This window comes from Pongo abelii, chromosome 10 (assembly GCF_028885655.2).
Source record: "Pongo abelii isolate AG06213 chromosome 10, NHGRI_mPonAbe1-v2.0_pri, whole genome shotgun sequence".
In the NCBI taxonomy this organism is placed as follows: Eukaryota; Metazoa; Chordata; class Mammalia; order Primates; family Hominidae; genus Pongo; species Pongo abelii.
The window spans coordinates 3,715,941-3,739,020 of record NC_071995.2 but is presented as its reverse complement, the minus strand read 5'-3'; the positions used below and the strand labels follow the sequence as shown (position 1 = coordinate 3,739,020).

At 42.0% G+C, this 23,080-nt stretch overlaps 1 protein-coding gene across 5 annotated transcripts in view; it reads left to right on the top strand.

Annotated features, from left to right (window-relative positions):
* The window catches only part of CRACR2A (calcium release activated channel regulator 2A), a 146,627-nt gene that overhangs the window by 46,502 nt on the left and 77,045 nt on the right, over positions 1–23,080 (top strand). For all 5 annotated transcript variants that reach the window (XM_054526683.2, XM_063711995.1, XM_063711994.1 and 2 more), the window contains one exon: positions 9,788–10,051. In XM_054526683.2, coding sequence (XP_054382658.1) covers positions 9,824–10,051 — 228 coding nt within the window. In that variant the 5' untranslated portion in view covers positions 9,788–9,823. The remainder of the gene's footprint in view (positions 1–9,787; positions 10,052–23,080) is intronic.

The following is a 23,080-nucleotide window of genomic DNA, read 5'->3' as shown; positions in this document are numbered from 1 at the left end:
TGGCCAATGTGGTGAGACCCCGACTCTACTAAAAATAATTAAAAAATTAGCTGGGCATGGTGGCACACACCTGTAATGACAGCTACTTGGGAAACTGAGGCAGGAGACTTGCTTGAATCCAGCGGCCGGAGGTTGCCGTGAGCTGAGATCATGCCACTGCACTTCAGCCTGGGCAACAGAGTGAGACTCCGACTCTAAATAAATAAGTAATAGCTGACACATGTAAGTTGCTGCCCTCACCCTTCATTTTATAGATGAGGAAAATGAAGTTCAGAGAGCTTAAGAAACTTGCCAGTCATCCAGCTAACTCAGGCACTCTGGCCTTGGAATTTATGTTCTTATCCACCACAGCAGGAGGCCTATCAGAGAAGGGGTGGTATTTGTCCAAAGCCCCCTACTTCACTATGTGTTAAAGAAAGAAATAACACTCTCATATGGAACAGGGACAAGTCTCATTTCTGGCTGGGTTTGGCTCCTGTGCTAAGTGCTTTCCTCCTGCGCAGGAGGTGGTGAGAGGAACCCTGTGAGACGCAGCTCAGCATCTCTGTTCCTCACCATCAGGGTCCCTGCATCTGCCTTGTCTCCTGCCCCAACTCAAGGGCCTGCCCAGGTCATGGGATGTATAGAAGAGGCACAGGCATGAGGAATTGGTGATCCCCCGTGAAACCCCACATTTCCCCCCAAGCACTAAGACATTTAATGATGGGTCCTGCCCTATAAGTTTAGGGTTGAGGGGATACATTCTAAAGAGGTATCAGCTACTATCACCTGTGCAAACAGTACTAGGGATGCTGATTCCCTTTTCCAGAAACATCAGCCACTCAGTCTCCTTCTTGGTGAGAGCCAATAGACTGTTGGTAGGTTGAAATTGGTCATAATGGGAATATTGACACCACCGGGATAGGCAGATGCTACAAATTAGGGCTGCCCCCTACACCAACCCAGAAAATTGATTGTTAAATATTGTAGTGTCATTTTTTCTGACACCAAATGTTTATCCTATAAGTCAATTCAATTCTGACATTATCCAGAGTTAGTGCAGACCCCACGGTTTAAGGGGTCTGGTTCCACAAGACTGCACTCACATCAGATATTAATCCCAAGTCCTCCTGCCTCTCTGCAGTTTGAAGAGACCCACCTATCTCTTTGCCTTTATCAGACATCACCAGCTCCGAGTTAATCATTGGGGCTTCCAGGTACTGCTGCATATGGAGGATTCCTCCCACTGAAGCCTCGGTGATTAAAGAGATGTCAATGGATCCTGGAGATGCTTTTTGGCCTTTCAGTTTCCTAACTGTGTGCTGCAGGAGACATTCAAGGGAAATCTGGATGACTTAGCGGCTGCTTTCAGGTTAGCCACTGGTGTGGTGTGGAAGGAGATACCAGCTGTTCTCTAGATTAAGGGGAAAATTAGCTTAGAACCCTTAGGAGGGATTTAGGTTTGATCTACGAACTTTCTGATTGCAGCAGTTACTAAGCTGCTAGAATTACCTTGAATATCTGGGAAATCTTCCTGGATATATTTAAGGACTGGGTAATTCCCATCTGTTTATAACAGCTTTTATGGAACCATTCTGGAGAGAGGAGAGTGGCCTGGAAACTCACAGAGTCAGGCCGAGAAAAAGTATTTTCTCTTTTCTCCTTGTGGTGGTCTTTTCCCTTTGCTTTTAGAATATACTCCACCATTTCCTCCTTTATGGATGTACTTACTGTCTGTTGGTCTAATGGAAAATCTCTGAGACAAAAAGCTGTATCTAGCCCTGAGATTAAGGCATCCTTGGGCTTCATCCAAATGGGAGACAGCCGAGCTCATGCAGGGCTTCCACTTTATTTGGAAATGAAAGTAGAAGCACTTCTGCTGTTTTGTTTTCCACTGGTGTTGAGAAAGCCACAGATGCTCAGCAAAGACTGCAGGTCTAGCCAGGGGACATAGGGTAAGAGAGAAGAGGCTGAAGTCATGTTAGATCAGTGGTCTTCACTAGGGGCTCTGCCTGCTTCTTTATTTGTAGGGTTTATTTAGCTCCCTCCACAAATAGACTGAAAGTTTTCACAGGGAAATTGCTTAATTTTCAGCCATTTCCTGCTTGCCAGAGTTGAATGTAAAAGGCAGAATCAGGCTCCTGGGATAAGTACAATGGACTGGACTAGATTTGCAAGGCCTGGGAGACAGAAGAAGGTTCTGACCCAGACCCATTCTTCTTTTCTATTTTTTAATAGATGTGTTGAGCTATTGACATATAATAGATTGCATTATATGTAAAGTGTACCATTTGATCAGTTTTAATATATATTTGTATATATGTATATGTGTGTGTGTATGAATAAATAAGTCCAGGAAACTATCATGGAATCATATATCATATTCTTGAACTTAAGGGAGCAGACATATCCACACCCCCCAAAATTTCCTCTTGCCCCTTGGTAATCCCTCCTTCTAACTCCTGCCTGCTCTCACTTCTTTTCTTCTAACAAATGTTTTCATTTTTTAGAGTTTTATATAAATGAAATCATATAGTATGTGCCTTTTTTGTCTGGCTTCTGTCACTCACATGATTATTTTGAGATTTGTTCATTTTGTTGCTTAGGATCAACAGTTCATTCCCTTTAATTAAGAATGGCATTCCATAATTTGTTTATCCATTTACCTGTCAATGAACATTTGGGTCATTGTTTTCGGCTATTACAAATAAAAGTGCTATGAACAGTCATGTACAAGTCTTTGTATGTACACATGCTTTTCTTCTCTTGAGTAAATATTTAGGACGAAGACAGCTGAATTAAACATTTGTTTGACTTTCTAAGAAACTGTCAAATGTTTTCCAAAGGAATGGTACTGCTTTACGTTTTTACTAGCAATATATGAGAGTTCCAGGTGCTCCACATCTTTGCCAAGAGTTGATACAGTCAATCTTCGTAATGTTGGTCATTCCAATAGGTGTGTAGTGGTATTTCAATGTGGTTTTCAGTTGCATGTCTCTTATAACTAATGAGGGTGAACATCTTTTTATGTAGTTGTTTGATATCCCTATATCTTGTTTGGTGAAGTACCTGTTCAAATGTTTTGCCCATTTTAAAAAGTGGGTTGTTTGTTTTCTTATTAATGAATTTTGAAAGTTCTTTATGCATTCTAGATAATAACCCTGTATTAGATATGTGTTTTGTAAATACTTTGTCTCAGTCTGTGGCTTGCTTTTCATTCACTTAAATTATATCTTTCAAAGAGCAGATGTTTCAAATTTTGATGAAGACCAACTTGTCGTATTTTTTTCAAATGAATTGCACTTTTGTTATTATACTCAAGAAACTTTTGCCTAAGCTAAGGTCACAAAGATGTTTCCCTCTTGAAGTTTTATGTTTATAGGTTTTACATTTAGGTCTATGATACGTTGTAAGTTATTTTTTGTATATGGTACAAGGTGTGAATTAAAATTCTTTTTGTGGCTGGGCGCGGTGGCTCTTGCCTGTAATCCCAACACTTTGGGAGGCCAAGGCGGCCGGATCATGAAGTCAGGAGATCAAGACCATCCTGGCTATGGTGAAACCCCACCTCTACTAAAAATATAAAAAATTAGCTGGGCGTGGTGGTGGGCGCCTGTAGTCCCAGCTACTCGGGAGGCTGAGGCAGTAGAATGGCATAACCTGGGAGGTGGAGCTTGCAGTAAGCCAGAGATCATGCCACTGCACTCCAGCCTGAGCAAGACTCCATCTCAAAACAAAAAACAAAAAACAAAACTCTTTTTGCAAATAGATATTCAATTGTTTCAGTATCATTTGCTGGAAAAAACTATGCTTTATCCTCTGAATTGCCTTGCATCTTTGCCAAAAATCATGTATATACATGGGTCTATTTTTGGCTTCTCTGTTCTATATTCTGTTCCATTTATCTGTTTGTGTGTCTTTATGCCAGTATCACTGTCTTGACTACTATAGCTTTATAATAAGTCTTAAAATCAGGTAGTGTTTGTCTTCTAATTTTGTTCTTCTTTTTCAAAGTTGTTTTGGCTATTCTAGGTTTTTCTCATTTTTGTGTGAATTTTAGATCAGGTTATCGATTTCTACAAGTAAGCCTGGTGGGATTTTGACAGGAATTGAGATGAATCTATTGGGCTTAGGAAGAAATAACATCCTAATAATATTGAGTCTGTCAATCCCATGAACGTGGCATATCTCTCCATTTGTTTTAGGTCTTCTTTGTATTCTCACTGATATTTTATAGCTTTCAGCGTATAAGTATTACACATCCTTTGTCAGATATATTCATATCTCATATTTTTATACCATTGCAAATGATATTTTTATTTCAATTTTAATTTTTTATTGCTAGTATAGATAAATACAATTATCATATACTGAGTGTGTGTCCTGCAACCTTGTCAAATTCACTTATTTTATCAGTAGCTTTTTGTGAATTTCATCAGATTATTTTTATATAAGCACTCCTGCTGTCTGGGAATAAAGATAATTTAACTTCTTCCTTTCCAATCTGAATGTATTTTATCTCTTTTTCTTGCTCCATTGAACTAGCTAAAATCTCCAACACAATGTTGAATAGAAGTAGTAAGAACAGATATTCTTGTCTTTTTCTTGACCCCAGGGGCAAAACATTTTGTCTTTCACCCTTAAGTATGATGTTAGCTGTTGTTTTTGTAGATGCCCATTTTCATGTTGGGCCAGTTCCTTCCTATTCCTAGTTCTCTTAGTTTTTATCACAAGTAGATTTTGTCAGATGCGTTTTCTATATCTATTGAGATGATCAAAAGGTTTATCTTTTAAACTTTGTTAATATGGTAAATTACATTATTGATTTTCAAATGTTAAACCATTCTTGCGTTTCTCAGATAAACCCTGGTTGGTCAGGATTATCATCTTTTTATATGGTGTTGAACTCAATCTGTTACAATTTCCTAAAGAATGTTTACATCTGTGTTCATAAGGGATATTGGCCTTTTTTTTCTGTAATATCTTCATTCAGTTTTGGTATCAGGATAATGCTAGCCTCATATAATATGTTAGGAAGTATTTCCTACCTTTCAATTTTCTGAAAGAGTCTGTGTAGAATTGGTATTACTTATTCTTTAAATATTTGATAGAATTCATCAATTTAGCTATGCGGACCTGAAGTTTTCTTGTGGGAAGATTTTTTGTTTAACTATCAGGTCAATTTCTTTGGCAGATACAGAATTATTCATGTAATCTATCTCTCCTTGAGTGAGCTTTGGTATTTAGTGTTTTTCAAGGAATCTGTTTATCTAATCTAAATTGTCAAATTTGTTGGCATAAAGTTATTCATAATATTCTCTTCTTAGCCTTTTAATGTCTGTAGTATCTGTAATGATATCACCTCACATTGCTGATATTGTAATTTGTATCTTGTCTCTTTATTGATCTTCTCAAGGAACCAGCTTTTAGTTTTGTTGATTTTCTCCATTGCTTTTCTGTTTTCTATTTCATTTTTTCTTCTCTGATGCTTATTATTTTTTTCTCCTTACTTTGGGTTTAATTTGTATTTATTTTTCTTGTTTCTCAAGGGTATGATATGAGGTCATTGATATGAGCCCTTTCTTCTTTCCAAGTTTATATGATTAGTGCTATAAATTTTTTCCTTAGTACTGCTTTAGCAGTATCCCACAACATTTGATATATTGTGCTTTTTTTTTTTCATTTAGTTCAATATATTTTTTCATTTCCCCTTTCCTTTTTTTCTTTGGCCCATGAGTTGTTTAGAAGTGTGTTACTCTCTTTCCAAATACTTGGACATTTTCCAGAGGTCTCTCTGTTATTGGTTTCTAATGTAATTCCATTGTGGTCAGAGTACATGCTTTGTACAAACTGAATCCTTTTAAATTTATTAAGACTCATTTTATGACCCAGAATATGGATTATCTTGGTCAGTAGTCCATGTATATTTGAAAAGTATATTTAGCTGTCATTGGGTGGAGTGTTCTATAAATGTCAATTAAATCAAGATGGTTGATAGTGTTCAAATCATCTGTATCCTTACGGATTTCTGTCTACTTGTTTTATAAATTATTGAGAGAGAAAGTTATTGAAATCTTTGGATATCATTGTGACTTTGCTATTTTTCCTTGCAGTTCAATCAGTTTTTGCTTTGTGTATTTTGAAGCTCTGCTATTAGACACATAAATGTTTAGCATTATTATAGCATATTGATGGATTGACCTTTTATCAATATGAAATGACTTTTTAATTCCCTCTAATATCCTTCCTTCTGTAATCCATTTTGCCTGATATTAATATGCAGTATTCTCTTAACTAATGTTAATGTGTTATATCTCTTTCCAGCCTTTTACTTTTAACAGTTTGTGTCTTTATGTACAAAGCACATTTCTTGTAGGCAGGATATAGTTGGGTTTCCTCAACATAGGTAGTCTACCAAGCTGTGCCTGTGTTTCCCCTCCCCGTGCCATGACCTAAAAACTCTTTAGACAATAAGACAGGGCACACTTGGGGCTCATTTTGTTTCTTTCCTATGTCTCAGGAACAGAGCTTGAACTAGAGTAAGATGAGTGAAGTCCCTATGATAAAAAAAATTTAAGGCAAAAATCACTGTCAGATGCACAATTTTGTAAGTGAAAGCCTCCTTAGATTTTTGTACCCTAAGTAGCTGACTCTTAGGAAGATACTAATTCTCAGGGTTGTGTAATTGCAGGGTTAGCTCCTGAGAGTAAATGTCTTTTTAAATTCTGTTCTGTAGGGGCTTCACTCAGCTCAATATAGTCCTGCCCCTGCTTAAGGATCACCATCCTTCATTCCTGGTGTCTAGTGTCTTGAAAACCATTTTTAAAGTTATATTCTCTCTGGAATTTTGGTTATTTCAATTGGGAGGGTAAATCCAGCCTCTGATACTACATCTTTTCTGGAAACAGAAGTCTAGACTTACTCATTATAAGATAAAAATTCCACATATAGAGCTACCTGCCTGAAATAAAAATGCTTGCAGGCCCTCCTCTGAAGACTTCAGCAAAAGATTGGTCTTCCTTCATGCAATGATCAGTGAGTACTACTATATACCATATTCTAGGCTAGAAACTGGCAGTAAAATCAAATAAGACATGGTGCCTGTCTACTGGTTGCTCATAGCTGACTTCTCTAGAACTACTAGTTGACTCTTTCATGTCATGCATCACCTGTTACCAGGTGGGCAGAGGTAGAGGGAAAATGGTCTAGGGAAGTTAGAAAGCTAGCAAACATCAGATCTGGAACTAAGAAATCCTCTCTACTATTTCTCAGGCCTAGAGTGACTTGAGGGCTCACTTAAGGTCACACAGCTATTTAATAGTAGTTGATTGCTACAGAGTCTATATAGGACTCAATCTAAAACATCTTCCCCAACTATCAGTCACCATTATTGAAATCCCACCATTAGGGACTCTCAGAGACTCATTCATTAAGGGCAGGGACCATGTCCTGTTCACTATTTCACCTAACACTATTTCACAGTGTTAGCTCAGAGCTTGCTGCATGGTAATCAGTAGATGGAAATAAATGAATGGATGAATGAATGAATGAATTAATGAATTAAAGACATTCCCATTAAAATGATGAATATGCCTCTGGGAGGTGATTTAGATCAGTTGGGGATGAGTACACTGTTAAGAGCAAGCCCACAACTGGGTCTCAGGAAGGCAATGTGTATAGCAGAAGATGTCTCTGACTATGCTAGACCCTGATACAAATTAACCTCGCCAAAATTCAGTTTCCTCATCTGTGTGATGGGAATCCTAATTATACTTACCATATGGGAGGATGTCAGGTTCAATAGGATGAAGTATGCTAGGAGCCTGGCAAGAGAAAGCACTCAAGGAATGACACATATTATTAACCTCGTTTCCTGGGAGCAGCAGGTGGGAGTAGGGTGGGACCTATTGGGTGCAGAGACCTTGCAGACAGAGTCCCGGCAAGGTACCAGGAAGACAACAGTCTGTTCTGCTCATGTGGTATATTTACAGAAGCTCACGTTACCACCATCATTATCCAAAAGCCCTTCCAAAGCCAGCACTGCATGCAAGTGGGCTGAGCAATGCACATAAAAGCCATGGAGACACAGCCCTGCCCCCTCAGGCTTACATCCAAGGCAGCTCCCTCTGGGGAAGACAGAATAAAAATGTTAAATCTGCTTAGGATTAGGTGATGGTCAGTTCACACACAGAGATGACAAGAAAGAACATTTCCTGAGGATGGGGCTGGTCAGATGGGTCAGTGTGGGAATTACATGTTCAGCCACACGGAGCAAGAGGTGTAGCCTGATTGGCCCTGTCAAGGCCTTATTACATGAAGTTCATTCCTGAGGCCAGGAGCTCTTCCAGCCCTGGCCCACAGCTCTTGACAAATCTGGTGAGTGGAAGATGGTCACTGAAATCAACAGATTTTAGCTTGCTTTGGACATGGTATAGCTGAGCCAGAGGCCCAGCACCTGGTAATCAGAGAAACCTGCCTGGTGATTCACTTATTTTCCTCCTTTCCTACTCACATGGACGCAGGAAATATGATCCAGGGCATCACGTTCTCCAGCTCGCCACAAAATGCATGACAGTGCATATCTCTATTTTTAAATCCAAATGTCATCATGTATTTAAAATTTGGACCTATTCTACTTCCAAAAAGTCTGCAGATGGAAAAAAATCCAAGGATGTTATTATTTCCTTTTATCCCATGAACTTAGTTTTGTATTAATAACATAATTCATAACATTTTATGATGTGGGGATTTCACAGACTTACAGATGCTCAGAACTAGAAGGGACCTTAAAGACAAACAGGTCCAATCTCCTCATACAGGTAAGGAAACTGAGGCCCAGACAGGTACCGACTTGTTCAAGGTCATATAAGCAGCAGCGGAGTCCAGACTAGAAGCCGGGTTTCTGTATGCCCTCTTCCACATCACATTGCAAGACACCCTCTGAAAACACTCCTGCAGGGTCTTTAAAAGTTTGATTGAGGTGTATGATTTGTGATTCGGTTTGGGCTGAAAACAGCCTTGGGTGTCACCAAACCAGGCCTGGCAAGTCCTGTGCAACATGAAGCTCCTTGAGAATGGGGCACATTTTCTCCTACGTAAATAAACTGCAGAGCTCACAGCTGTGGCAGAGGTCTATGACATTGGGTAAGAGCTCACCAAGAACTTGTTGACTGTGAATGATGTAGGAGCAAGTGCATCCACCTGAAGAGAGCTTTCTACCCTCGGCAATGCTGAGGAGTCAGGACAGGGTGGGATTGAGATCATACAAGTTATACAAGCTTGGATTTCAATCTCAGCTTTTGTAGTAATTTGCTGTGTGATATTGGGCAAGTCACTCAACCTCTCTGAGCCTCAGTTTTCACATTGCTAAAATGAAGATGATAATGGCTATGTCAGAGAGATGTGAGAATTACATGAAAAAAAATGTATATAGAGGCCATGGCATGGTGTCTAAGTAAACGCTCTATAAATGGCAGCTGGTCTATCAGGATCTGTTTTGTTGTTGTTTGGTTGTTTAAATTAGAAGAAATTATTTTTGGGCTTCCCCTATTCCATCTCCTTTCAATCTGGAGATGTTTGTCTTCTTTCCGCACTCTTCCCTCCTCCCTTTGATGGGCTTGCTGATCTATTAGTGATCATGGAATATTTTCCCCTTGTCCTGAGCTTTTGCTAATTAAGAGGTGGTTGCTAAGAGATTCCTGGACACACTGGTGGGTGGCTCTGTGCTTCCTTCTCATCCCTTCTTGTTCTTTTTCAGCCTCACTCCAACCCACCACACCCACTTCTCTCTCCCATTTTCCATGTTCAGGTTCTGAAAAAGACTTCAAGAAACTGACTAATCTCGATGGCTGCACCTGACGGGAGGGTAGTCTCCCGACCTCAGAGACTTGGTCAGGGGTCTGGCCAGGGGCCAAAGGGGAATGGAGCCTGCCTGCATCCCCTGGACAGCCTGGAGCAGAAGGAGACTCAGGAGCAAACGTCGGGCCAGCTAGTCATGCTGAGGAAGGCACAGGAGTTCTTTCAGACCTGTGATGCTGAAGGCAAGGGCTTCATCGCCAGGAAGGATATGCAGGTAAGTGGGGTCCCAGGTAGGCCTGCCTACCGAGAATGCCAAATGTCTTCCTGTCTTGGGTTAGAGCTTGCCCTGTGGGAGGTGACATCCTTAACAGAAAAGATGCTATCAGTTCTGTCTTGGAAGGAAGGGTCTGACCAAACTACTAGGAGCCGGACCTCCTGGGTTCATTCTATTTCTGGCCTTTACTTGCTGTCAGACTCCAGGGCTATTTCCTCTCTGCCTTGGTAGCTCTCCAGGATTGTGGGAAATGATAACAGTAGCATAAGGGACTTAAGTAAGACACGAGAAGAACCTTCTGAAACTAAAAGTAGAAAGGCACCAACTTGAGTTATAACAAAGTCATTCCTGCTGTCTGTGCCTTAGGAATAGGTACAGTCTCTCCCACAACATGGGAGGAAGGCATTTCTGAGGTCGTTTTACCTGTCTCTCACCTTCAAACCCAAACACACTGCAATCTCCTGAAGAGATTCTCCGGAGAGATGGTGTGCAGAGCATCAGTGCACACCATTGCCTAGTGCAGGGCCCGGCAGCCTTTTCATAAAGGTCCAGAGAATAAATATTTTCCACTTTGTGGACCTTACAGTCTCTATCACAACTACTCATCTCTGCTGTTGCAACACAAAAGCATCCATAGGCAATATGTGAACAAATGAGGGTGCCGTGTTCCAATAAAACTTTATTTATGGACAAGGAAGTTTGAATTTTATATAATTTCCATGTGTCGCCAAGTACTGTTATTCTTTTGATATTTCTTTTTGACCATTTAAAAATGTAAAAACCAGGCTTAGCTCACTAGCCACACCAAAATAGGGGATTGCTGGGTTAGCCCAGGGGCAGAGTTTGCCCACTCCTGGTTTGGTGCCTTTCTTTCTTTAGTTTCAAAAACTTCTCAGTGTCTGACTGAAGTCTCTTATGCTGCAGTCAGGATTTCACTTGAACATGGGTGAATAAAATACAGACTCCACTAGAGTATTTTGAAAGCAGCTCTTTTCCCCTCAGTCTTTGTGTCACTCACTCCATCAGAGTAATTTTTGAAGGGACGCATCCCTGTGCTGTTGGAGGAAGCACAATGACTAGGCTCTCTTTCTTTAAGTCTAGTTTTTCAGAATATACCAAAGTTGGGCAATGAAATGTAGAACCTCATTAGGCTCAGCCCCATCTCTGCTCATGCATGTGAGCTCTGAGGTGTGGAGGCTGTGAAACGAGCCGTGTGACCCAAGGTGAAGTATGGCAGTCCTTTCTCTCCCTGGTCCCACGTGATGGTGTTCTTATGCTTCTCCTGGAGCTATTCCACTCTGTGCTTCTCCTGGAGCTATTCCACTCTCTATGCTTCTCCTGGGGCTATTCCACTCTCTATGCTTCTCCTGGAGCTATTCCACTCTCTATGCTTCTCCTGGAGCTATTCCACTCTCTATGCTTCTCCTGGAGCTATTCCACTCTCTAACTGTTGCACGAATTGAGGGAAAAGACCTGAGGAACAACACCAGCTCAGCCCACAATTGAGCCCAGCCCACCCTTCTTTGCAGTGATGACTCCCCCAATAAGTTTCTGTCACCAAAACCCAGTCCCCAAAGGCTCACTCCACGTGGAAGGCCAGATTCAGTGTGTTTTGAGGAAACCTTTGACAAACCGCTGTCTGTGAACTTCATAATTGGCATTCACAGGTCTGCAGTAGTGGTGGTTGGTGGTAGTGGTTTCAAAATCAGGCTTAACTTTTGATTATTCCCTCTAGACAGAAAGAAAAGGAAATTCATATTTATGGAGGGTCAACTCTGGGCCACATGTACTGTGCAACTCAGCACTCTTGCTGTATATAACCTAATTAACTCTCATTGAGCCCCACTCTTTAATGAAGGGATGAGGAGGCATAGAGAATTGAAACTGGGTATAAAGTTTTAAAGAAATCACTTGTATTTGACTTGAAATGTAGTCAGAAACATTAAGTCCCAGAAATACTGACTCAACCTTCCTCCCCAGTCCTCACTCCCAATCCAGGCAGGAGGACACCTGAACCAACAAGCCACCAAGCCGATAACTTGGCATCCATGGCATTTATTTCTGCTGTCTACTTAATTTTCTGAAGTTTTTCTGAACCTATGGCCAATGAAGCATTTGAAATGCTTAGTTCTTCAGGTTGGCAAATGCTGTCAAGAGAGGGAACTGAGCATGTCATTTAAGCACCATCTCTGGCTGCTTCGGCTGGCCACCTCTGAAGGAAGATGGGCTGGGGGAGATGCATGAAGAAGAACAACAGGCTTCTCATGGTCAGCTGTGGCTCTCTGCAGAAAGTCCCCATGCCCCCTGGTTCTCCTGGAGCAGGTCCTTCAGGCATCTGCGTTGTTGGCTTGTCACTTCCACGTGGGGCTGCGGTGTGCATACGGTCACCCCCTTTGGTTGGTGTCCAGCTTCCTGGGCCTGGCCACCACCGCCAGGCTTTTTTACTTTAGGCTCCCAGCACAGCCTCATGGGAACTGGAAGGGAAAGAGCTCACATTTTTCATATACACACAAATTCAGAAAGCAGGAAAGGTCCTTGACGGCAGAGAGTGGTCTTCAAGGAAGGAGAGGCTGTAGGCCATGTTGGAGGGAGAACACAGGAGGCTGAGGAGCTAGTAGAGAAACCAATTGGGAAGAAAGTCACAGACAGCTTGCATTTGTTTTGAAAATGGAATGGGGTGCTGGCCAACATGGCCAACTAGACGCAGCCAGGTGGAACAGCTGCCACCAAAGGAACAAGACGACTGGTGCACTCCTAACAGATCTTCAGAGGGAAGGCACTGAGAGTGGATGGAGGGAAGACACAGAATCTGGGCTGAAAGGGGAGGAAGCTGGGAATCCTGCATGGGGCTACCATGCACGGGGACTCATTCCCAGCCCCCAACAACTCCAGGGGAATGGCTGAGTTGAACTGGCAATGAGCAACCCACTCTTTCCACGGGCCCCTGGAACCCAGCAGGAGGAGACCCCTCAACCACCATGGACACTCGATTTGGCAGGGAGAAGTGCTTAGAGAAGTAGAAGCGTCACGCCAGCTGATGCAGAGCCCAGAGGGTTTGATGTGGGAACGTCTGTAGGAGAACATGGCCAGATGCAAAGAACCCCAGTAAGATACTTCACAAGAAGATCATCCTCAAGACACATAATAATCAGATTCTCCAAGATTGAAATGAAAGAAAAAATGTTAAAGGCAGCTATAGAGAAAGGTCAGGTCACCTACGAAGGGAAGCCCATCAGACTAACAGCAGACTTCTCAGTAGAAACCCTACAAGCCAGAAGAGATTGGGGGCCAATATTCAACATACCGTAAGAGAAGAAATTCCAACCCAGAATTTCATATCCAGCCAAACTGAGCTTCATAAGCAGAGAAATAAGATCCTTTTTAGGCAAGCAAATGCTGAGGGAATTTGTTAGCACTGACCTGTTTTACAAGAAACCCATCTCCCTAGGCTCGACTTACTCCCGTAGGAGACTTTAGTCCTATGGGAACTGTCAGACCTGAACTCTGCAGGGTGGTCTTGTCCATCAGACAGGGCCGGTCTGACCTGAGCACCCCTTGGTCTGCTGGCCTCTCCCAGGGACCCAGCCTGGATGCGCTTGCTTGTGGAGCAGCCGCAGGTGTCCTGGGGCCCCGCATCATAGCTCCTGTGCTGGTAGACTTGTGGCTGACTGGCAGAGAGCTCCAGTAGGGCAGCCCCTAAGGCCATGCACCAGCCTGCCTGCTCCCTCCTCACATTGCAGCTTCCCCGAGGCCCACGGCAACCCCCACATTGCTTTGCCAGTGCATGTGTGTGCAGGCAGGTTTTGCCTTCCTTGCCCTGCCAGCACGCACGTGTGCATGCACCCTGCTCTGCCATTGCTGTGGCCAGAGTGCACTGTGCCTCCCTCCTCTGCTGGACCACCATTGCAGTTGGAGCGTTGGGGGGCACAGAGCCAGCCAGCCACACCCTCACCAGTGCCCCACTCTGATGCCAACACTGCCACAGAAGTGAAACTAGGCACAGAGAACAGCAAACCCTTCACCTGCCCTGAGTGATCACCCATGACTGTGATGATGGAGATAGTGCACACAGACCTGCACTAGCCAGTGCCCCACCCCCATGCTAACACCACCACCTGCACAACTATGCACATAGTTGCCCACAGGAGCCTCTAGCCCCCCAAGCCATGTTGCCTTCATTACTGTAGTGAACACCCACACAGGGGCAGGCACTCTAGCACCCACTAGCACCCTGCAGCAGCCAATAAGTGTACACCCCACCATGCTGCTGCCACTGCTGCTGTTGGCACGTACAAAGAAGGACAGATCCCACTGCCACCACACTACAAAATGCTTTGGCTGTCTGAGACTACCCATTGGAACACAGTGACCAGTGGTCCAGAAGCACCTCACCCCCAACCCCACCCCCACCCCCAGCATGGATTCCTAACCTTGAGGAGCCAGAGAAAAAAAAACAGGGCCTGATACAGGTCCCCTAGAGTTAGAGCACACAGTCCAGGAGTTGGGAGCTGAGCATTGGCCCCCTAAAATCTTCCAGAAATGAAGCCAGTCAGCTGAACCCACCTCATACCACAATCAAACCCTCCAGGTCATCGAATAGGATAAAAGAAAAAAAAATCTGAAGGTCAGCAACTTCAAAGACTAAAGAAATATCAGCCCACAAAGATGAGAAAGGATCAGTGCAAGAACTCTGACAACTCAAAAAGCCAGAGTGCCTTCAATAGCACTACCTCTCCAGAAAGGGTTCTGAACTGGACTGAGATGGCTGACGTGACAAAAAGAAAATTCAGCATATGAGTAGGAATGAGGATCATTGAGATGCAGGCATACATTGAAACCCAATCCAAGGAAGCTAAGAATCACAATAAAATGATATAGCAGCTGACAGACAAAATAGCCAGTATAGAAAACAATGTAACTGACCAGATAGATCTGAAAAACTACACTACGAGAATTTCATAATTCAATCACAAAGTATTAATAGCAGAATAGACCAAGCAGAGGAAAGAATCTCAGAGCTTGAAGACTGGCTTTCTGAAATAAGACAGTCAGACAAGAATAGGAAAAAAAGAATGAAAATGAATCAATAAAACCTCTGAGAAATATGGGATTATGTGAAGAGATAAAATCTATGACTTACTGGTGTCGCTGAAAGAGACAGGGAGAGTGTAAGCACTTTGGAAAACATATTTCAGGATATCATCCATGAGAACTTCCCCAACCTAGCTAGAGAGGCCAACATTCAAATTCAGGAAATGCAGAGAACCCCAGTAAGATACTTCACAAGAAGATCATCCTCAATCCTCAAAACACATAATAATCAGATTCTCCAAGATTGAAATGAAAGAAAAAATGTTAGAGGCAGCTATAAAGGTCAGGTCACCTACAAAGAGAAGCCCATCAGACTAACAGCAGACTTCTCAGTAGAAACCCTACAAGCCAGAAGAGATTGGGGACCAATATTCAACATACATAAATAAAAGAAACTTCAACCCAGAATTTCATATCCAGTCAAACTAAGCTTCATAAGTGAAGGAGAATTAAGATACCTTTCAGACAAGCAAATGCTGAGGGAATTTGTTACCACTGACCTGCTTTACAAGAGATCCTGAAGGAAGCACTAAATACGGAAAGGAGAGGCTGTTACCAGCCACTGCAAAAACACACTTAAGTATGCAGACCAGTGACACTATACAGCAACCGCACAAACAAGTCTGCATAACCAGCTAACATCATGACAGGATCAAATCCACACATGTTAATAACAACCTTGAATATAAACAGGCTAAATGCCCCCAATTAAAAGGCAGAGAGTGACAAGCTGGATAAAGAACCAAGACCCATTGGTATGCTATCTTCAAGAGACCCATCTCACTTGCAGTGACACCCACAGGCTCAAAATAAAGGGATGGAGAAAAATCTACCAAGCAAATGGAAAACAGAAAAAAGCAGGGGTTGCAATCCTAATTTCAGACCAAACAGACTTTAAACCAAGAAAGACAAAGAAGGGCATTACATTATGGTAAAGGATTCAATTCAATAAGAAGACCTAACTATCTTCAATATATATGTACCCAACACAGGAGCACCCAGATTCATAAAACAAGTTCTTAGAGACCTTCAAAGAGACTTAGACTCCCACACTATAATAGTGGAAGACTTCAACACCCCACTGACAGTATTAGACAGATCAATGAGGCAGAAAATTAACAAGGATATTCAGGACCTGAACCCAGCAATGGACCAAACGGACCTGATAGACACCTACAGAACTCTTCACCCCCAAACAACAGAACATATATTCTTCTCATCACCACATGGCACATACTCTTAATTTGGCCACATAATTGGACATAAAACACTCCTTAGCAAATGCAAAAGAACTGAAATCATAACAACCACTCTCTCAGACCACAGCACAATCAGATTAGAAATCAAGACTAAGAAATTTACTAAAAACCATATAATTACATGGAAATTGAATAACCTGCTCATGAATGACTTTGGGGTAATTAAAGCAACTAAGGCAGAAATCAAGAAGTTCTTTGAAGCTAATTTAAACAAAGATACAACATACCAGAATCTCTGGGACACACCTAAGGCAGTGTTAAGAGGTAAATTTATAGCACTAAATGCCCACATTAAAAAGTTAGAAAGATCTCAATTTAGCAACCTAACATCACAATTAAAAGAACTAGAGAACCAAGAGCAAACCAATCCTAAAGCTGGCAGAAGACAAGAAATAACCATAATCAGAGCTGAACTCAAGGAGATTGGAACACGAAAAACCATTCAAAAGATCAATGAATCCAGGAGGTGTTTTTTTTTTTTTGAAAAAAAAAAAAGTTAATAAAATAGATAGACCATTAGAAAAACTAATAAAGAAGAAAAGAGAGAAGCTCTAAATAAACACAATTAGCAATGGCAAAGGCAATATTACTACTAACTACACAAAAATACAAATAACCATCAAAGAATATTATGAACACTTCTATGCACACAAATTAGAAAATCTAGAAGAAGTTGATAAATTCCTGGACACATACACCCTTCCAAGACTGAGCCAGGAAGAAATTGAATCCCTGAACAGACAAATTACGAGCTCTGAAACTGAATCAGTAATAAATAGCCTACCAACCAAAAAAAAAGCCAAGGACCAGACAGATTCACAGCTGAATTCTACCAGATGTACAAAGAAAAGCTGGTACCGTTCCTACTGAAACTATTCAAAAAAAATTGAGGAGGAGGGATTCCTCTCTAACTCACTCTATGAGGCCAGCATCACCCTGATATCAAACCTGGCAGAGACACAACAAAAAAAGAAAACTTCAGGCCAATATCCTTGATGAACATTGATGCAAAATTCCTCAACAAAATACTGGCAAACCAAATCCAACAGCACACCAAAAAGCTTACCCACCATGATCAAGTAAGCTTTATCCCTGGGATGCAAGATTGGTTCAACATACACAAATCAATAAATGTAATTCATCACATAAAACTAAAGACAAAAACCATATGATTATCTCAATAGATGCAGAAAAGACTTTTGATAAGATTCAACAGCACTTCATGTTAAAAACTCTCAACAAACTAGGTATTGAAGGAACATACCTCAAAATAATAAGAGCCATCTATGGCAAACCAACAGCCAACATCATACTGAATGGTCAAAAGCTGGAAGCATTCCCCTTGAAAACCAGTACAAGACAAGGATGCCCTCTCTCACCACTCCTATTCAACATACTATAGGAAGTCCTGGCTAGAGCAATCAGGTGAGCAATCAGGCAAAAGAAAGAAATAAAGGACATCCATTTAGGAAGAGAGGAAGTCAAGCTATCCCTGTTTGCAGAAGACATGATTCTATATCTAAAAAACCCCATGGTCTTAGCCCAAAAGCTCCGTAAGCTGATAAACAGCTTCAACAAAGTCTCAGTACTTTGTACAAAATCACTAGCATTCCTACACACTAAAAACAGCCAAGCTGAGAGCCAAATCAGGAAGATATTCCCATTCACAATTGCCACAAAAACAATCAAATACAGCTAAGGAATACAGCTAGGAATACAGCTAACCAGGAAGGCGAAAGATCTCTACAAGGAGAACTAAAAAACACTGCTCAGAGAAATCAGAGATGACGCAAACAAAGGGGAAAACATTCTATGCTCATGCATCAGAAGGATCAATATCACTAAAATGGCCATACTGCCTAAAGCAATTTATACGTTCAATGCCATTCATGTCAAACTACCAAGGACATTATTCACAGAACTAGAAAAAACTTTTTAAAAATTCATATGGAACCAAAAGAGCTCAAATAGCCACGACAATCCTAAGCAGAAAGAACAAAGCTGGAGGCATAACATTACCCGACTTCAAACTATGCAACAGGGCTATAGTAACCAAAACAGCATGGTACTGACACAAAAACAGACACATAGACCAATGGAACAGAATAGAGAGCCCAGAAATAAGGCTGCACACCCACAACCATCTGATCTTTGACAAAGCTAACAAAAACAAGCAACAGGGAAAGGACTCCCTATTCAATAAATGGTGCTGGGATAACTGGCTAGTCATATGCAGAAGATATCGAAACTGGACCCCTTCCTTACAATATACAAAACAAAACTCAAAATGGATTACAGACTTAAATGTAAAGCCCAAAACTATAAAAGCCCTGGAAGACAACCTAGGCAATACAATTCTGGACATCAGAATGGGCAAGGATTTCATGATGAAGATGCCAAAAGCAATTGCAACAAAAGCAAAAATTGACAAATGGAATCTAATTAAACTAAAGGGTTTCTTCACAGCAAAAGAAACTATCAACAGGGTAAACAGACAACCTACAGAATGGGAGAAAAGTTTTGCAAACTATGCACTGACAAAGGTCTAATATACAGTATCTATAAGGAACTTACACAAATTTATAAGAAAGAAACAAGCAATCCCATAAAAAAGTGGGCAAAAGACATGAATAGACACTTTTCAAAAGAAGACATACATGTGTCCAACAAGCACATGAAAAAAAGTTCATCACTGATCATTAGAGAAATGCAAATCAAAACCACAATGAGATACCATCTCACACAGTCAGAATGGCTATTATTAAAAAGTCAAAAAATAACAGGTGCTGGTAAGGTTGCAGAGATAAAAGAACACTTACACACTGTTGGTGGGAGTGTAAATTAGTTCAACCATTGTGGAAAGCAGTGTGGCAATTCCTCAAAAACCTAGAAACAGAACTACCATGGACCCAGCAATCCCATTACTGGGTATATACCCAAAGGAATAGAAATCATTCTGACACAAAGACACATGTATGTGTTCATTGTAGCACCATTCACAATAGCAAAGACACGGAATTAACCTAAATGCCCATCAATGGTAGACTGGATAAAGAAAATGTGATACATATACACCATGGAATACTATGCAGCCATAAAAAAAGAACAAGATCATATCTTTTGCAGCAACTTGGATGGAGCTGGAGGCCATTATCCATAGCAAACTAATTCAGGAACAGAAAATCAAGTACCACATGTTCTTACTTATAAGTGGGAGCTAAAAGATGAGAACACATGGACACATGGTGGAGGGGGACAACACACACTGGGGCTGGTTGGACAGTGGAGGGTGGAAGCAGGGAGAGGGTCCAGAAAAATAACTAATGGGTACTAGTCTTAATACCTGGGTGATGAAATAATATGTACAACAAACCCCCATGACACAAGTTTACCTATATAACAAACCTGCACATATACCCTTGAACTTAAAAGTTAAAAAAGAAAGAAAGAAAGAAAATGGTATGAGAGGAGCAAGCCCCTCCTCCAGGGCTGTTTTTCTTCTTTCTTCTTATTAAAAATGGATTGTGAGATTGGCTTCACAATTGTCAAGGGGTGGGGAGACTGCCATGTGATCTGAGCCCAGCAGTAAGTAGCCAGCTCACCCAGATAGAGCAGGGACCACAGGGAGAAAGGGCAGGGTGCTTAAGCTGTTTTTAATCGGGGTCCCTGAGAAACCTGCAGAAACCCAGGAGGAGCCCAGTGTGTGCTACACTCGAGCTAGGAGCACAAGCTGCCCTCTGCTCGGGCATGTGAAATGCATATGTTCTGCTCTAGGGGTAGCAGATGATGGTCCTTGACCTGCATGAACAGAGTTTAGAGAGTCCTCAACCTCCCTTATGACTCCTCAGATGTCATACTGTCCTTCTTGAGGAACCTCTCTGGGTTTCCTGGGGATCTCTCCAGACAGAATTGGGGTAGATGTTGCTTTGCAGGGTTAGGTCTGGTGCAGTACCCTAGAAGCTTCATGGGGGGCTGAGTCAGTCCTGCCTCAGAGGAAAGGACAGAGAGGAAAAGGCTACAGAGAGCATGAATAGACTCCATCAGCTGGGAGAGGGAGGGGGAGAGAGGATAGGCAGGAGATGTCTCTGAGAAAACCTAGAGCCTCAAAAGCCCTGTTTCCCTGATTTTTGGGAGGAGTAAAAGGATTGTCTAACAACACAAAGCACCTGCCTCCCCAACACTGCCCAGAATTCTTGGCTATGCCAAACTCAAGAGTCGTTTAGGAGTTGGCAAACTAACCAAATCTTGGCCACTACCTGTTTTTGTAAGTAAAGTTTTCTTGGAACACAGATGTGCTCATTCTTTTGTTTTCCATGGCTACTTTCGTGCTGCAGTGGCAGAGTGAAGTAGTTGTGACAAAGACCGAATGGCCCACAAAGCCTAAAATATGCACTCCCTGGCTGTTTTCAGAAAAAGCCAGCTAACTCCTGATTTAGGTTAACTAGAAAACTTTAAAAGATTTTTATAGTAAATTAACTTGGGTTTTAATCCTCAATCTGCAACTTGCTAGTAATACGAATTTGTGTGAGTCTCTTAACCCCTCTAGGCTACAGTTTCTCAGCTGTGAATTATTTATAGCTACCTCCCAGAATTACAAGAGAATTGAATGAGCTTAAGCATGTAGCACACTCAGCCCTGAGACTGGGATCTGGAAATCCCTGGAAATGCACTGTGTATGTGCCATGTCTTAGCCCAGTCCCTTAGCCCAGTCCCTGATGTCCTCTGCACTGTGATTGTGTTTAATTGTGGTAAGATACAGATAACACACAATTTACCATTGTAACCATTTTTTATGTGTGCAGTTCAGTGACATTAAGTACATTCACTTTCTTCTGCAACCACCGTTATCATTTATCTCCAGAACTCTTTTTATCATGCAAAACAGAAACTCTGTACCCATAAAACAGTGTCCTCATTTCGCCTACTCCCAGCACCTGGCAACCACCATTCTATTTTCTGTCTCTCTGAATTGGACTACTCAAGGTATCGTATATAGGTGGATTTATATAATATTTGTCCTTTTGTGACTGGCTTATTTCACTTAGTATAATGTCCTCAAGGTTCATCTGTATCGTAGCATGTGTCAGAATATTTTTAAAGGCTGAATAATATTCCATTGTATGTATATACCACATTTTGTTTCTCCATTCCTTTGTCAGTAGATACTTGGGTAGCTTCCACCTGTTGGCTATATGTGAATAATGCTGATATGGACATGGATGGGCAAATATCTGTGCAAGTCCTTGGTTTTTATTCTTTGGTGTATATACCCAGAAGTGGAATTGCTGGATTATAGGATAATTCTATTTTGTAAATTTTTTGAGGAGACACCATACCATTTTATACAATAGCTGTGCCATCACATTGTAATTTTAAGGTGCAAGTTGTCTGTCCTGTCTTAGAGAAAAGAAACGGGCATTTCTGCTGAAAAGGGAACCTTCTACTTGTATCCAGCCGCTGTTATTCTTTGTGTCCAATCTACATGAGCGGCGGCAATTTTGCCCCCCTGGAGGACGTATGGCGTGTCATGTTCACGACTACGCCAATTGCCATGCTTGGGGATAGGTTCCAGCCCATGCTGAGGTCGGGAGGGAGTGGGTGGATGAGCAGAAACAACACTCAGGGGGCTGTAGGCAGGTGAATATGGTTTTATTCAGCAGCAGCTTTCATCAACAGCTTTCTCACACTGTCCGCCCTGTCATGGCTACTTAATCTGGTGGCCCCCACACACAGCTGCATGGCCCGCTCTCCCTTGCCTTCAGGGTCAGCAGCTTAATTCTTTCTTTGGGCATGTGTCCTGGCTCCCTGCAGTCTGTCTGCAATGACAGACAGCTCTGACTCTCTCTCTTTCTCTGGGCACAAGCACAAGCATGCCTGCACAGTGTCAACAGGACAATTATACATTTTACAGACAATAGTGGTGTACAGCCAAGTGATGGCCTTCTCGTGTTATGGCTACCTGGCTGTGATAACAAGTGGAATTATACGCCTGTGCTCTAAACTCGCTGAGTCACGCAGAATGTAAACATTGTACCTCGGTCTGTCCTTGACCAAAGCACAGCCATGTTCCTTACACAGTGTATGGAGGCATTTTTTACTGAAACGACTGGTGAGGGAAGTGCTGCCGGCATTTAGCAGGCAAAGGCTAGGGATGCTGCTACATATCCTGTAATACACAGGATGGTCCCTCCCCTGCCTTCCCCTCCACTACCCCCTTAACCAAAAATTGTCCATTCCAAAATGTTGGTAGTGCCAAGGTTGAGAAACTCTGGCCTATACCACGTAATCAGCCCAAGCCAAGCACATCAAGGTGCAAAGCAGGATAAAGTTGATCCTGCCTTCCCACCTCCCACTCTCGTCCTAAAGAGATTTGGTATAGCTGAGCTGTACCACAGGGAAGAGGGTGGTTGGTGCTGGAATGGGGGTCTGAAAAGAATGCTGTGACTGCCCCAAAAGGAGGGACAGTGTAACTCTGGACATAAAAAATGGATATCCTCTGATTTTCTCCTTAATAAAAATGTCATGGAAGCATGTTTGAAGCTGTGCAACCGTACGCTTTAAGCTACATGGGGTATATTACTGGGCTGGTGACCAGGAAGGTAAAGGAGTCTGGCTGGAGTGCAACAAAAGACATCACTTTCCTGTGGCTCTGGGGCATGTACTCTCAGGACTGCTGCTG